The 17,234-nt window shown below is 47.4% G+C and overlaps 1 protein-coding gene across 1 annotated transcript in view; it reads right to left on the reverse strand.

Annotated features, from left to right (window-relative positions):
- GRIK3 (glutamate ionotropic receptor kainate type subunit 3) overlaps nt 1-17,234 on the reverse strand; it is a 119,643-nt gene that overhangs the window by 48,535 nt on the left and 53,874 nt on the right. The window contains exons 2-4 of the mRNA XM_037381768.1: nt 5,905-6,081; nt 4,318-4,575; nt 2,765-2,946 (exon numbers count right to left, since the gene is read on the reverse strand). Coding sequence (XP_037237665.1) covers nt 2,765-2,946; nt 4,318-4,575; nt 5,905-6,081 — 617 coding nt within the window. The remainder of the gene's footprint in view (nt 1-2,764; nt 2,947-4,317; nt 4,576-5,904; nt 6,082-17,234) is intronic.

Below are 17,234 nucleotides of genomic sequence, written 5' to 3' on the forward strand. Positions count from 1 at the left end.
AGACCCGCTGTAAGAAGCAAGCTCCAGCTCCCCAGTACTGGCAGCCTGTGTGCGGGATACATCTGGGTTTGTGGGGAAATGAATAAATGATAAACCTGGTGGATAAGCTACAGGCGATCGCCAGGATGAGAATGGGAGCTCCATTAAAGTTAAGACAGGCACATCTGTGCACTGCAGAGTGCAGCAACTGTTCAGAGACAGCTGCCAAGGAGAACAGAGAAGCTGGGAAGCCAGAGAACAGACATAAAACATTAACAAGTGACCAAAAATGAGCAAGGCCAGAGAAGTTGAAGTAGGACAGGAAGGTCTTGTGAGCAGGCCTAGCTCTGTAATAGGTTTCTACAATGATTTCTTTGTCCAAAAGGGTAAAATAACAAATTGTTTGGTGCCTCAGTCACTCCAAGGAACCCAGACTGGAGCAGTATGTGGCAATGTCATCTGTATGTCTTTGTGTCAGCTCTTGTGTGGTTATTCACGGATTACTAATCCATGGGGGATTTTTTTACTACTCCAGTTTAAAAATACCGCCCAGATTATCAGTGAAGTCTGCTACTCGTGTGCTGTGGGAGCGTGTTACCTTAAATAACTTGGGAGCAAGATCTGGACTGGCAGGATGGTGCGTGCTTAGTCAGAGCTACCTTAGTGTATCTAGGCTGTAGTTTCTCAAACCTTCTGTTACCTAAAGACACACAGTTAAAATCAGTAACAAGCAGTAGAAATTTTAGCACAAGTCCTGAGCGAACTTTTTTGCCATCCTGTGTGGTGCTGTGTGGGCAGTGCAGCCGAGGGGCTCCAAGGACCTTGCCTGAAGCAAACACCAGAGCCCAAACATCTGCAAAACTAACTGTTTGGGTTTTTTTTTTTTGTTTTAAAGTGGTTACCAAAATGTTACAAAGGGTAAACACTAGCAATAATATATGAACATTATTGTTTCCAGGCCAGACAAGGCTGGGCCACTCTTCCCTGACTTTTTTTGCAGGCCAGTTTTGTTTCCGTGTGGTGTTCTAACACGGCAAAGCGAAAGCAGGCTGCCCTCTTCCAGGAGGTGCTTTTGGCTTTACCCAGTTCGTACCTGCAGTGCCTGTGTGACGCAGGGTGTGAGGAGGGCAGCGTGGAGTGCGGGTGGGAAGCCTGGTTTTCTATCCCGTCCTATAGAAAGGAAAAAGCTGTTTCACGAGCAAAGGTGGCACCACTGGATGTGCATTTCTTGATATGAGTAAAAAATTTAGGAACAGATGAGGTTTCTGAGCTTCCCAATTCTCCAGCAGGTGTGAGTGCCAACGGTGGGAGAGACACAAGGGTCACGGTGTGCACCGTTCAGAGCCTCCCTGGTGTTACACCGGCACGTGCAACTGCTCAGAGGCCAGCCAGGATGTGGGTTGGGTTTATGCACCTTCCCAAACTCTGTAAATATTGAACAGTTTTTTTCCCCTGAGTAAAAATACACTACATAATACTGCTAAGCTGAAAACCATGGCTTTGGGTCCTGAGAAAAAGCAACACACGCACAAAACCAGCCAGAAGGACTTAGAAAGACTTCTTTCCCCCTAGTCCCTGCTCTCCTCCATCTTCCTCACTCTGTGCTCACAGTGATGAGCAGAGCAGATGGTACAATAAACTATAATAAACTGCATAATAAGTGAACAGCACCAAACACAGCCAGCATGTTAAAATAATAGGCAGGAGACAATGAGTCCCTTATATTGCTTTCTTTAATAATCCCTCCCAGGCTTTCTGATTTCTCTGAGCACTTCCCTTCATTTTGCATCAGGCAGGCTGCAAGGGAAGTCTCTTTCCATGTGCTTGCTGTCTCAGCCCTTCAGGGGATTTATTTAATCTATGTGGTAGTGTCTTGCTGGGCTGATACGAGCAACACTTCCAGTGGCTGGTTCTTAGCATTCTTGGTGAAAGCGTTTCCTCTGCTTGCAACCTAAAGGCACTTGGAAATGAGGAGGAGCTGGGGTGAGCAGCAAACCTTCTGGTCTGCAAAAGAAAAATGCCAGCGGAGGAACTCGGGGAAAAAGGAGAGAGACCAAATGAATGGAAAATCACTGACATCTGGCTTAGAGTCCAAGAATTGCACACAGTGCTCATGAAGGGACAGAGGATGCTGTCCCTCCCCGGCTGGCCCGGTCCTGGCTGCTTGCAGCAAGACGCAGGATGTGTGCACAGCTTGGAAAATAGCTAAGCAAAACGAAGTGGTTTGTACCCTGCCCCTCTGTATGGACACGTATTCACAGACCTGGGGGCATGAAGCAGCACAGACGGGAAAGAAGATATTTAAACTCGGCAAGCATGAAAAGCTCGTACAGGGGTAAATGAACAGTGACAGAAGTGGCCCAGAGCAGAGCCCTGCCTGATGCCCTGCCTGGAAGAGAAAAGCAAACGTGGCTCCAGACGGCGGCGGGTGGAGGGCAGGGGCTGGGGCTGCGCGGCCGCGGAGGGGAGCGGGACAGCAGCCTGGTCTCGGCGCTGCGTTCCACACAGCCGCTTGGCACCTTCTCCTCCCGCAACATTGGTTCCTTCTTACCGCTTTTTGATACTTCCAGGTTTTCCGTGAAAACTACATTTTCCGTAGGAATCCAATAGTATCCTTGAAGAGTGTGTATGTTGTAGCTCTCAGTGTGGCTGTGGGTTGTGGGCAGAGGGAAAGCTGCAGGTCTGCGCCCCTGACTGCGGGGCCCTCCCTGCGGGACGGCCGCCCTGTACTCGGGGGTCCCTCGGTGGGGCCAATTCTGCTTCGCCCCCATCACCCCCCGCTCACCTGCTTGAGGATCTGAGCTGCCATCAGGTGGCTGCAGTCGAAGATGATGCGGAATTCCCTGCCCCGCTTCATCTCCTTCAGCAGCGGCCGGGCATCGTCGGTGTCCAGCGGGAGCTGGCGGATTTTCAGTCGGATGTTGTACCTTGATGGGGCCATGATGAGCTCTTGCAGCCGTATAAGGCCTTCAAGCATCGCACAAAGACAAACCCACACTGTTACAGACAAATCTGCCTTTGCCCTGCAGGCTGGCTATCACAGCAAGTTATTTCCTCCTATATCGTTTTATGGAATGCAGTCAAGACTTTCCTCCCTCCCTCAAATGGCCATTGCTAAAGGTATCAAAACCAAGGCATCACGTATCAATTGTTAAAGACCCAAGAAGCTTCCAGAGCGGTTGTTGTAATGCAGAATGGCTTTTCCTGGTGTTTCCCTGCTGCCCCTGCGTCCAGCCATGGTAGAGCTGTAGTCCCTGCACTAGATCGGAAGAGGAGAACAGCAGATTGGTCCTAACCTTTGACATCTCTGGGATCATGACATATTTTCTTAAGCAAATGTGTCCTTGAGAAAGGACAGAATGTGATAATGAGCTACACAACAAATTAAAATCCATAGCATTTACCATGCAGAACAGCAAAGGGAAAAAAATGAGTATGCTCTTAGATTTATGAACAGCATAGCTCCTAACAGTCACTTAATCACAACTTGTAACTTTCTTACTACCCTTAGAATTCATTTCTTTTTTATGCAGAAGATACAAAGCGGTGCTGGATGCAGCTGAGCAGGAATTATTGGTATCTAATGTTGCAAGAAGAAATTCAGCAGATGCCTATTGCAAGGAGTAAAAGAGAAGTACTTTCCTCTGCATAGTAGAAAAAATACATTAGAATATGCCGTGAAGGGAACATACTGTGACCCACATTTGCAGAACAGGAATGTCAAACTGTGTTCTCATCAGCCCTCCCCTAAAGAAACCATTTGGTTTAGTGGAATTAGGTTGGACAGGCTATCCAATGTGTCTTTTGTTTGGTTTTGGTTTTTTTTTAATCTATAGTGCTGTGCAGTGCTTTGCTTTTTTTAACCATCAACAGCTTTCTTTATGTGAAAAACTTTGTCAGCTATGTTTTATAGAATTAGCCAGAAAACAAAAAACTTTCCAGAACTGCTTTTGCTTTTAGCTGGGAAACTGCACCCTCAATGGCAGCCACAGACCAAGGTCTTTGCTTGTGTAAATGGGCACTGCGGTGCCAGACACAGCCATGCTGAGCCAGATCACACCAGCGGACAATTAATCCTCCCCTTGACCCTTTGTCAGCTGGGGTGGTGCTGGGGGTTACCCACTTCCTAAGCGCTTTGTGAATGAAATGCTCCAGAAGGGATGCCAGGGCCTTCTGCAACACTCGCCTGAAGGCTTGGGAACCAGTGTGTCCCCGTGCACCGATCACTGCACGGGCCGTCATTTTGCTCCTAAAAGGCTTCATTAGAAAAATTCCTAAATGAGACCCACAACAAACACGTCTCCTGGATTCCTCCGTTAAAACCCCTCCTTTACCTACCTGTACTGTCATCGTAAACCACAGTGGCTGACCTCCATTTCAGGTACTGCACGAGGTCCAGAATGGCATGGCTAAGGGAGGCGTAGTCGGGATACAGGTTGACATAGAAAGTGTCCTTGTTATCCAAAGGGTGATGCTTCCATCGAAGCTGTATGTGGGGGACTTCCAGGGCGTTGCAAATAGACTGGACAGCATTGGTACAGGAGCCTTGGGAAGGTCCGAATATTGCTACGACCCCCAGAGCGAGCTGGTCACAGGCTGGAAAAGGAAGGGAGCGATCCTGTCAGTGTCGTACAGGGCACCTCTGTGGGAGCGGGGAGCGCCCGGGCAGCCGGGGGGGCACAAACCATGGAGCAGTGGACAGACAGACAAGCTTCTGGGCACTAACAGCAGCTAATCACAACAGTGATGGGGCAGAAGAGAGAGGCGGAATTATGGCAGGTGGGGTCTGGAGCGGTGGGAGGCACAGGCGTGTTTCCAGAGGAGGCAATGACAGTTATGGTGTGTTAAAAAATGGCTGAGCCTCCAGAGTTGTGAAAGAAATATCCTGAGATGATCAGAATTGCCCAGACAAAGGCGTTTTTTCATCAATTTAATATATTTCTTTTTCTGCAAAATAATGGTTCTCATAGATTTCTTCAGGTTTTCACTGGGAAATTAAAAGAGAACAATTGCATTTGGGGCTGCATTTTTAGGGGGGGGAGGGGAAGTAAAAGTTTTTTTGAGGAATAGAAACAGGTGATTTCTCACCTGCCTCTGCAGGTCCTTCCGAACTGAATGCTTAGCACTGTCAGCAGGAGCTTTGCGATGGCCACGTTTCATTAAAAGATTTTAGGAAGGCAACTGCTGCCAGCCCAAGAGAGGCACGAACGCAGAGAGCAGCTGAGGCACGCGGGTCCCCCCAGGATGCACGTGCCCCTGGTGCGGGTCCTGCGCGTTCTGCTCCTGTCCCAACACTTGGTGCAGCCAGCTTGGGTGCTGCCAGCCGCCCGGCACAGCAGTGCCAAGCAGAGCCCTGGGGAAACCTCCAAAACAAAACAATCTCCAAAAGGGACAGCGCAGCCAGTGAGCTCGCCTGCGAGAAGATGCGCCCTCTCCGGTGACGCCCCTCTTTTAATTGTGAGCAGGCTGCAGGTTTCATCTCTCCCAAAACAGAAGCAAACTCAGCAAGCCCTCAGGTCACCAGCCCCACAGCCTTTGCTGTGTAGTCCCATTTCTTCCCTCCCCTTCAGTAATTCAAGCGGGCGGCTGTTATCGGATAATAAAAAAATGACTGTTGGGAAGAGAACAGAATACCTGCGCTATGGATGTTGAAACTGCTGGGGAAACCGTAAAATAAACAAAGGCATGGCCTACGGACCTTCGCTCAGGATTAGAAGCAAACACTGAAAGGAGTTTCGTGAGGTTTGCAGAGGGAAAAAAGAATAGTTGTTCCCCTTATATTAAAATGCCTCTGGAAGGTCAGCTCCTGGAGGAGTTCTCATCTAGATCACTGACTAGTCTCAAGTGAAACCTTGCCTTTTTTTTTTTTTTTTCCCCATGAATAAATGGCCACAAAGCTGCTAAGAAGTGTGCTGTGTTTCTTACCTTTCTTAGTTGCTTCAAAGCTGTCATGGAAGTGTATCCTCTGAATGTCGTAGGTTAGTGTTGTGTTAGGCAACAAAGTTCTGTTTCTGTTAATAATATTGGCAGAAAACCTGAAGGCTTGCTCCTCAGCGCTCATAACCTGGGTATTGGGGCCATCTGCGTACTCAAAGATTCCTCCTGCAAGACGAGACAAACCCAGCATTAAGCCACGTAAATTCGATTCACAATCTTACATAGCAAGGACGAGATGACTGTTGGACAGAGCTGTGGCATTTGCAGGCTGAACAAGGCTTGCTCCAGGATATTCTCTGGACTGAAGTAAAGACATGCAAACTTTTTTTGGTTTTTTTTTGTCATATGCTGGTTCACGAAAATGTTCTGAATACCAGCTTTGCAGGGCAATAGGGGACAATTTTAAAGCCTTGGAATATTTTTACGAGACAGATGAGTGCCTTCCCATAAAACTTTAGGACCAGACCTTGGGAAGTGTGGACAGGCCCATTGCTCAGCTGCAGAGATGCTCCAGGTTTGCTATGAGGAGTTACTGTGGTCCAAAGCTGGCACTGCCCTTCCCTCTGTGCCACACTGGCCCCCTCCCCGCCTTGTCCACCCATCACCAAGTCCTCACGCAGGGGGCAGGCAGTGCAGCACTGCTGCTTGCTATTTTTAGTGCCATTTTTAGTGCCCTTCTCATCTTCTGTTGTTCCTCATGTTTAGTTATCCAAGTTCTTAATTCAGACCAGCAGAGACTTCTGAATTTGTCTACCCTACAGCTTATCTGCTCAATAATGCACATCTTGAATGCATGCTTTCCCGTGTTCAAAAGTTGTTAATGCCATTACACCTCCCCAAGGGCGACAAGCTCATGTCACAGTATCGCTGGGTTTCTTGGCTCTGTATCTGTGAGTCTTGTCCTCAGATCCCCACTGACAGCCACTCTAATTGAAGTGACTCAGTGCAGGTGTAAATTATGTAATTGTGTGTCCTTGTCTGAGTTGTAGGCACCGTCTTGTGCCCCTTACAGAACCATGGAAAGACACATAAACCTTGCTCTATCTTATTAAAAAGTAAACCAAAATAATTAATGGATGAGCGAGATAAGCACATGCAATTGGTAACAGATGGTCTCCGGGTTCATTAGCAGAAGGAAAATCTTCCTCTTCAATTTAAGGTAGTCCTAAAATATTTTGTTATAGACAACAGATGTCTACTCAGCCCTCCTAGCTCTCAAGTAACTGCATGAATCGTCCTCCAGGAGCCAGAACACGTTACCTCTAGTTTTTGTGGCAATTTGGTGTTAGCCAAGATGCCAGTTTGGCAAGAGCCAAGTTGACATTTCTGTGGACAACCGTGCTCTGGGCATCCTCCCAGGAACCCGACCAAATCGCCATGGGCTGTGCAAACCACAGTAGCAATGCTTGGAGATGTTCACAGTGCGGGTGCAAAGGAAGTTGCATAAAGCCTCTGACTTTTCTGCTCCTCATGATTGTGGCAAGTCTTCCCCTGCAGACTTTGTGCATCTATGTCCCCAGATATAAAGTGGGTGTGGTAATTAGTTTACATTTATAAACATCCAGAAATGTTTGAGCTGCTCACTGCATGTCTGTGGTAGAAAAAAATATTACTGATCTCAGTACTAACCTTGGTGGTAGGGGGAAAAGTAAAGAAAAACGGGCTGAATGCTCATTCTGGAGACCCATTTCAGTCCCATGCGAGCTTCAGCAAGTCATTTATGACCAACTTTTCGATCTAGAATGCCTAGCAGTTTAGGCAGGAGCCTAGCAAATTTTCCGCTAGGCAGGAGCCTAGCAAATTTTCCAAGTGCCTCATTCTCACTGGATCATGCCAATACACGAGGTTATTGTCCAGTGCAAGGAAAATTATTCATCCATATCAAAGTTGGCACATGCTGGTAGCTCAGTCTAAGCTCCTTAGGGCAGAGGAAGTTCATACACATTATTACAGCAGAAACCATAAACAAAACTAAAGTGAGCGTGAGATTCATCCCTGTCTTTCTGCTCAAAGCTTTACTGTCCAGAACATTTTAGCAAGGGATTTTTTGTTTTCTGGCATCATTCTGAAGTGATAACTGGGTTCATGTTACATTGATTATCAACTAGCTGACATGAGGCTTTCTCCTAGCCCAGAGCTTTCAGGGTTGCTTTGGAGCATGTCTTATTATGATAGAATATAGGACAGGGGATGTGGATTATTGGTGTTTGATCCCAAATAAATTCACGTTCCAGACATCCAACTGGATATAATAGGCTTTTTGACAGAAAAGAATTTTCTGTGCAGCCACCCAATACCTTGAATTTAGTGCCGAGCAATGAGAAAGTAGACAGGCAGAAGTAACGTATTTCTGGTGATATTGCAGGATGCTGAATATATTGGTACAATGCGAAATCTACTGCAGTTGTGAAGGTGTTGAAGAGTGGCCACCACATGAAACAGTCTGCTCTTTTTCTCAGAAACTCAGGGGACAGAGAGTGCCTGACGGCAGATCTGCACAGCAGCAGCTCCCCGCTCCTGGGGATCGCACGCGGCCGTCCCACTTGGCTTGTGCGCCTCTCCTTCAGAGATGTTCATTCCGATCATTATTTAAAGAGCCTAATAACCAGCTTGAAACAGCTGATTAATGCATAATCTTCGTCATGATTACATAGCATAACTGGCATTAATTTGAAAAGCCAGCTAATTATCAAAATAATGGTTGCAGCTTTTTCATTTGAGCAAAATGGAGAATATCAGCTTGTGCTATTGAGAGAATGAGGGGTGTGACATCAGCTGGCAGATCACCGGGCTGGAGGGACCCCATGCGTCCCCCGCCACCCTCAACAGGAAAGATGAAACAATGCGAGGCTGGATAATCTGCTGCAAAGTGTTTGGGCAAACGAACTGGGTCAGCTCTCCCTGTGCTTCCTGGAGAGAATGATGGTATGTGGGTATTGCAACAGTAACCTCACTGTGGCTTTACACTTAGAAAAATATAGAAAGTCAACGGGCTATAAAAAGTCAGCAACAAAACAGTTTCTGCTTTTATATACTACATATAAACAAGTTTAATCTGAGAGAGTAAAATTGAAGCTCCTTTGGTGTTGCTGTCTCTCTCTAAACCATTTTTGCCTCCGCCCTATTTTTGAAGTTATTTCAAATGTCTTGAAGGTTGATGGATGCTGCTCACTTGACCTGGTGCTAACGACCATTTCCCAGTGTTGCCTCTGTCTGTTCAGGTCCCCGCTTCCCCTTCCTTCTTTCTTTACCTCCCGTGGCTTTACAGACAGATAAAGACAGCTGTGCTGAGGTCTGTCACGCTTTGGAACGTCCTCCTGAGGTTCATGAGAATATTTTCTGCCTAATTTGTCCTGGAAGGGACCATGCTGTTTCCTTGACCAGTCAATACAGCCCACAGACTACTGCGACGCCACGTGTCGTTTAACACACACTGAGGTTTATCAACTTCATGTGGAGTTTGTTTGCCTATGTGTTTTTCCCTGAAAACCTCCTTTTATGCCACATATTTTATGGCCTTTAGTGCAGTGGGGTCCAGGTCTGGGAGTCAGCCTTGCAGGAGATACCTCAGCACAAACTGTCGATACCTTCTCAGGCAGGACAGGCTCAAACGCTCCCAACTGTTACCACTTCTACAATTTTTTTGATGCAGTCATCCATGATTACGCCTGACTTCTTGGATTTTAAATATCAATCACCAGGCAGGTTAAATAGTTATTCAGTTGTCTTTTACCTATAAAGCGGGCTAATTGCTCTCCAGAGAATGTCAATTAGTATACAGCAAAACACGCTAATTAGAATCAACTTTGCATCTTTAGTTATTTTACTTGATGACCACTGACATTGCTGCTGAGGTGGGAATTTTAAAAATTCAAAATGAGAATCCAAAACAAACACCTGGAACTCTCCCTTCGATGTAGACCAGAAGTGCAATAGCTGGACCGGGCTGCAGGAATGAGGTTGGTGCTGCACGTGAAGGGAGGTTTAGCCCCGAAACACAGGGGATCTCTCTCTGAGTCGCAGAAAATTAGCCTCTCTGCTCAGGGTAAAATCCAGATCCCATGAAACACCTGAAATCCCACTGGTGCTAATTAGAACATGTCCAAGTCTGTTTGCATCAAGCAAAGCCACACTGCCCTACTTCCACCCCCATCCAGGGGGTGATGCTGGAAGACCTTGGGAAGGGCCCCAGGAGCAAGCCAGAAAGAAGCCTGGTCAATGGGATGGGAATCCTTTCCCAGCATTCCGGCTTACCCTGAGCTATGGCTGTGCAAGCTGAATGCAATTGGAGTTATTTTTAGCTTTGTTGAAAGCTAAGTCAAGAAAGTCAAAGTATTTTAGGTTTTCACTTTCTCCCCTCTTCCCCTTTCTAACAAAACAAACAGCTTCATTCTCGGAAAGAAAATTCCAACAGCCCTCAGCGTGTGGTGTGATCTCTTATCTTTTACTCCTTATAAAATCACTGAGTTACTTAGCTTTGAAGAACAACTATTTCTGATAACACTTTTCTCTCCCCCGCTGACAGTGTTGTTAACACATTTAGACAGCTTTCTGACAGTCTCTTTCCATGTGACATCCTGGAAGGAATACTTGTTTTGAAATGGCTCTTAGTGAGGATGGAGCCAGCCCGAGCTCCTCCAGGGACACCAGAGCTCCTGCCTGTCTCGCAGACCTCTCGTGCCCAGAGATCTGTATTTTATGTATTATTTTCTCTGAGGTTACACAATGTCTTTCCTGTTGAGCAGCAGGGCTGGCAGTGGCATGGCGACCTGTCCTCTTCTGATAGGCTGTGTTTTGGGGACAATGTTAGCAAATGGGCTGATCAGGACCGTTACACGCAATTTAGTGCCTGTTCCTGCAGGATGCCACTGGCAGGTGCCCGAGGCAGGAAGATGGAGAGCCTTTCCTCACCAGATGTGCCTCCCCCAGGAAGGCTTCGAGAACTGATGCTTCTGTTTATCTGACCAGTCCAGTGGAGAGAATTTCACTGTCATGGTCCAGGTCCCTCCAGGGCCGGTGGTTATACCAATGGAGAGAAATGAGATAACGCTGGTGGGAAGTAAATGAAAGCTCTCAGGAGCACTGGGTTGTGCACTGGGAATGGAGCTAAAACTCGCAGACACTGCCCATCAGCGTAGGACCGTTAAAATCTCAGATGCAATAATATGAATGCAGTGAAAGCAGCAAAATCCGGAAGACAATAAATAAATAAGTAAATAAACAAATAAATATCTATCTATATATAAAAGCAGTGACAGATTTGTTCATGAGAAATATCTCCTTGCTCCCCAAGGAGCTGCTACTATAAAATGTTCCACAAGTGACTGCAGCTGAAGCTGGAGTTGGTCCCTCATTCATCCAGGAGTTGAGTGGAGCCCCTGTATCTGATGTTGATGCCAGCTGGTGTTCTCCAAACAGAAACAAAATCATCCTAGCACTGTCGAGGAACATTGGGGACTCCCTCCCTTCAGCCAAGAGCCCTTTTTACTGCCTGGAAAGTGCTTGCACCCCCGGGAGGTGCAGCGGAGCCCTCTGCCCTGGCCCTCCGTGGGGTCCCATCGGGCTGTGCGTGTCAGACTGCAGCAGCCCGGGATGTGCTCCCTGAGGCAGGACCATGGACGGGCTCAAAGCCAAGGCAGTAAACAGAACTTGCAAACTTACCACAACAAACCTTCTGGGAAAGAGCTGAAAAAAATTTCTTAGGTCCGTCAATGGGTTACTGATTTTGACAGAACAACAGCGTGGCAGGAACTGAGTTCCTGTCCCCTTAAACTGCTGCTGCTGATGCATCAGCCCTGTCACTTCAGTGTGGCACCGCTTAATGTGATGCAGCACAGCCACGAATCCAAAGCAATTTCAGGCTTCATAAACATGCATCACGCAAGAGAGACTCTGTGCAGGAATCTGCTGCTGCTGCTCACAGGCCCAAGCTGTCCCCTGCCCATGGACATTGCTCTCTCTCTGGATGCTAATTGCTAGAAACCCAGGAGGAGGATCTGACTCGGAACACAGGAAAAGGATTAACCTCAGAGCCGGTGTGTCTGGATTGCTTACACTCACATGCTGCCTGTATTCATTACGCATCTCTTTTATACGAATTAAAAAGGAATCAGGCCTGTCCGCCAGCAGACGTTTCTCTCCCGGCAGTTTCTCTGGCTCTCAGGTCCAGGGTATTTCCAGCTGTATTTTCTGAGGGCCCCAGGTTCGCTCTGCCTCCACAGACTGACAAAGCCCATGATGTACCTGCCCAGCTCAAAGCCTTCCCCGTGTCCACGATACCCTACAGCAAGGTGGAGCCAAGGGGAGGCTCAGCGCAGCCCCGCCGCGGGCTGTCTGCCTGCTGGAATGGCCTGGCTGGGGGGTCATGAACACCCCGGATAATATTGCTGGATTTTTCCAAGGGCATGTAGTGACAGGGCAAAGGGGAATGGCTTTAAGCTGAAAGAGGATAGATTTAGATGAGATATTACGAAGAAACTCTTCACTATGAGGGCGGTGAGGCACTGGCACAGGTTCCCAGAGCAGCTGTGCGTGCCCCATCCCTGGCAGTGTCCGAGGCCAGGCTGGATGGGGCTGGGAGCAGCCTGGGCTAGTGGAAGGCGTCCCTGCCCGGGGCAGGGGGTTGGAACTAGATGATCTTTAAGGTCCCTTCCAACCCAAACCGCTCTATGATACTATGATTTGCTCCCTAATGCCCTTGAGAAAAGGCAAGACTTGGTGCAGGGAAGACAGGTCTCGCTCTGCTTGGAACCCCCCATGAGCTCAGAGGAGGGACAGACACAGCGGTACCCCTGGTCCCCGAGGTGGCTGGGAGGTCCCCATCCCCCCCCACCATCAAAAGCAACCATGAAAATTCAGATTTCTGACCCTAATGACAGCCCCAAGGCACTGGCAGCCTCCACTGGACTGCCACACAGCCGCTGCTGGGAGACTTCAGCGCGGGGCTGAATTTTAGAGGAGGACAGTCCCACTCCCAGCTGCCTGCCCGCAGCCTGGCTCCCCCAGCACTGCTCGCCTTTCTGGGGGTGTCCTGGGGACCCCACAGCAGCTGATGGGAAGAGTCGATGGACCAAGCAACATTCCCAGGACCTCAGATTCCACCACTTTTGGCAGCATAATGAAAGGCCAGGTACTTGCTGAGTAACGCCAAGAAAATGAATTCAGCCAGAAAATCAGATATGCAAAATGTGTGTGTCCCGTAAGGAGGGATTTTCCTGCCTGCCAGGACAGACAGCCCATCACAGCAGGTCGATCCATTCCCAAGAGACGGCGTCTCCCTCTTTTCTCGTTTTGTTATTGAATATGCAAAATCCTATTTCATTTGCACTGTATTAGGTACTTCATGTCACAGGGGGTGACATTCTTCTATGTGTAAGCTGTTTAACAGATGAGCAGTCAAGTGGCAAAGAAATACATTATTAATGCTTCTGGTTAAATTAACTGATTAAAACCACTGTAGCTAAAATGCATGTATCAGCAATTTACTCGCACTAAATGAGAAATTAATGGAATATGGTGGCTTGGTTTTTTTAATGACAAGTAGATAGGGATGGTCTGGAAAGGTATGCCACCTCTGATAGGAATTAGCCACTCGGTCCATGGGCCACGCAGCTTCGGCTTGCGCAGCACAGCCACCCGCATCCCCAGCAGTGCTCAGCCCCTGGGGCTGGGGCACCCACCTGCATGGGCTGCAGCTTCTAGAAACAAACTTCTCGTTTGCAGCTCCTACTCACTTGGCCTAATTGGCAATGTTTCCTCTGCCATGCCTTTGAACAAGCTGTTCTGGCGTTGCATGTTTTACATCTGAGAAAGAGCATTTACCACAGCAGCAGTGTGTAACCCTGACCAAGGGAGCGGATCAAAGCACTAATCTGAGATCAAAGGCCTTCAGCAGTGGTACAGCAGAAATAAATTAAGTTAGCAACAGATTTTTTAATGATATTTAAGTTTTTAATTTGCATAATACATGATTAAAATGAAATGGGCATTTTTATTTTTTAAGCAGGCTCAATTAATTAAAAAAAAAAAAAAAAGCAGCATTATAATCTCCTAAGAATAGATTCCTATAAAGATAAGGGCAATGAAAATGCCAAGAAACTTTTAATTTACCCAGTGTACAGCTCACAGCATAACACAGATCTCCACAAGTGACCAGTGAGCTGCAGGCTGAAAATGCTGCAAGAGGCAGAACCTCCAGGAGCCCAGTGATGCCCACAGCGGTGGCTGGGAAAGGCTCCTGCCGGCTCTACAGTTTTACTTTAAGCAGGCTTATTTCTCTGCAATAGATCTTGCAAGCTTTGGGCTACTCCCCTTGTAATCGTTCTCACTATGAGATACCTCACCAAATACTCGGGCTCACTTTTGATTAATTAGCAATTCAGATGTTTTGTGTGTGGGTTGCCACAAGTATGGAATTGACCCACGGTATTTGTTCGTGCCTCCGCCTTATGACACCCCGCTGCTCGGACCGTGCCCACCCGTGCAGGCTCAGCCCGATGCCCGAGCTTTCTCCTGCTCTGAGCGACGGGCAGCTCCCGCCCCGAAACCTTCCTGAGGCTGTGTAAACTCAGCAAACATGTCCTGGAAATCACCAATGACCGAATAAATCAAGCATGCTCAGATGTCATGTTTATAGTTGTGCTTTGGGCTATAAGCGTGGTTTAAACTGTAATATATGGGAGGAAAAAAAAATGTTTGAAAGCTTAGAATTATTAAGGATCTATAATACAGGGTTTAGGCAACACAGCTGTAAGTATATTTTTCTATCGTGTTTTATTGGCCTGCGATATAATCTAGTGTTAGATGTGATGTCCATCTGGCGCACAGCTCGAGCGAAATACGAAGCAGAGAAGCAAGGCCACCACTGAAATAAATTCAGGCTCATGCCTGTTATTGACTGGGCTTGTAACAAAACCTGCAGGATGATAAAATAATTCAGATTTGTCTTTATTATGTGCCTTGGAGCTCAGCACTGGCACCGTGTCTCCCTGTACATGCTCTCTGGTTTCGGACTCCCCCAGCCCTGCCGCGCTGTGCCCGTGCAGGCGATTAATTACAGGTGCTGCTGTGCCCGTGCAGGCGATTAATTACGGGTGCTACAGCACAGCCTCTGCCCCAGCAGGCAAATGCTTTTCTCACTTACCCCAGTGCAAGCTGGGCCCAACTGGTCAATTTGTGAAAATTATCTGTAAACTGCATACAGGGTGTTGAAAACCAAAACCACTTATTTTTTGGGGGGGAAAAAAATTGCCTTCTCAGTTGAACTGGAATTTGCAAATCTCTGGGCTCTGCTAAGGGAGCCCCAGCTCTGGGGCTCGTCAGACATGCACAAAACCACTGAAACCAGGGGTGGTCCCTGCAGCGGGTACTGCCTCGGGGCCACCTTCACCCCCCCCGAACTGGTGACCAGCCAGCAGACCGTGCCCAGTCTGAAATGTCATGTGTAAGAATGAGTACAAGAATTCATTCATAAGAATAAAACTTGTATGTAGGAGTGAACCTTGCAGAGGAGGAGCAGCGACACTGCCTGGGCTCACTCTCTTCCCAACAAGTCCTCAACATTGAGGCCACACGGTTTGGCTGGCTGTGTTTTTTAAAGTTCTCTGTCCGTTTTCCTTCCCTAGCAGTTATTAGCTCCTGTTTTATCTGGAAATAGAAATACACCTGGTATAAATGTGATATAAGTGTCCTGCGATGAAGCCTCACACAAAAATTCAACCCAAGTAAAATTACAATTATTGCATGTTAATTAAAATCTTTTAAAATATTCATTGCTAAGCCCCAGCTAATAAATGTTAATACCCACCTGGCATGTAACATATAATACTAGACTCAAGAAATCTAAATTAAATCCTATACTTCATTTACAGTATAACCAGTCAACTGGTTGTTTCTCATTCTTGTGTTGATGCATTCAAAAATCAGGGCTTTAAGATGATGCATTGAATAGCAAATGCAGTTCTGCAAATATTATGACATATTGTTTGTCATCTGCCCTAAATATTTAACAGTTCGTTTTCACAACATTTTTATGCCACATGCTGAGAATTTGCTCCTGATAGATGCTGAATTTGATTGATGAGATGGATTCCATTCAGAAGCTGCCAATCCCAAACCCTCGTCAGGGTCTTTGCTGTTAGCATCTTCTGGTTTCCCCCACCCCCTTCTTTTTCAAAGAAAGCAGAGAGGGGAAAAACCCACAGAGTTATCTGGAAAAATTGTTTCTGCTTAATCCCATCTACTCTCCACAGAAAAACCTTTGCCTAGGAAGAGATCAAAGGTCTGTAATAGATTTCAACAGGTTTCCAAGAGGTGTGTGATGCAGAAGGGAGTGCAAGGCTCTGAGTGATTGAGCAGCCCTGTGCTGCTGCTGCTCAGGAGCAGCCAAAGATGTAATTGGGAGATTTAGACACCCATTTTAGCCTTTTTATCTTCCTATCTTAATGCCATTAAACAGAGAGAAAAGCCAGACTTTGCCAGGATGCAGTGCTTGTTGTGTGTGCTGGGAGCACGAGGTGGTGGGGGGCACGGGGGCTGCTCTGCTCACAATCTACCTCGACTAATGTCTTTTACAGTGGGAAAGATCTGCCTGGGGTAGGCACTTTGTAAATGTGCAATGTTCAAGTTTTTTTATGAATGGTTCTTTTTCCTTCCCTTCTACACCCCCCCCCCCCCCCGCCCCTATTTCTTAATTGTCAATTCTGAATGCCCAGGGTAATTACAACTGAAAGATTTGCTGACTTAAAAGCAGCACTTTATTCCAGGGAATGAAAGAAAAAAAAAGGGAATGACAAAAGGATCTGCTCTGAAAAATGCTTTCATTATTTTCCTGTCATCTGTACTCTCAATTTACAAACAGCTACATGCAGAGCAGGGGATGCAAAGGGGTGCGCTGGAACTGCCCAGCAGTGTGACTGCAAAGGAATTTTACATTCCCTTTAAATGATCAAAATCAGCTATTAAAAATCTTCTCCATCTCATAAAAGAAAACGATGCACATGAAAGAGCAGCTTGTGCGGAGCTGTGGTCGGTGCCTATGGCTGAGCAGCTCAGTGAGCGTGGCTGCAGCGTGGGGTCCCCGGCACGGGTGGGCACCCTGCCTGCACCCAGCCAGGCTGCCCAGGGCACGGCTTAACATCGCTTCTGGCCCCTCTGCCCAACGTCAGGGCTTGGTGTGGGGGGTGCGGAGCTGGGTGGTCACAGCAGGGCTGGGTCCTGATCTCACCCTGCTGAACTCGGCTCCTGTGGGAAAAGGGGTTTGGGTTGTGCGGTGAGAGGGGACCAGACCCACGCACTGTCCTGGGGCTCATGATGCTCCA

Source organism: Falco rusticolus, chromosome 3, assembly GCF_015220075.1.
Source record: "Falco rusticolus isolate bFalRus1 chromosome 3, bFalRus1.pri, whole genome shotgun sequence".
In the NCBI taxonomy this organism is placed as follows: Eukaryota; Metazoa; Chordata; class Aves; order Falconiformes; family Falconidae; genus Falco; species Falco rusticolus.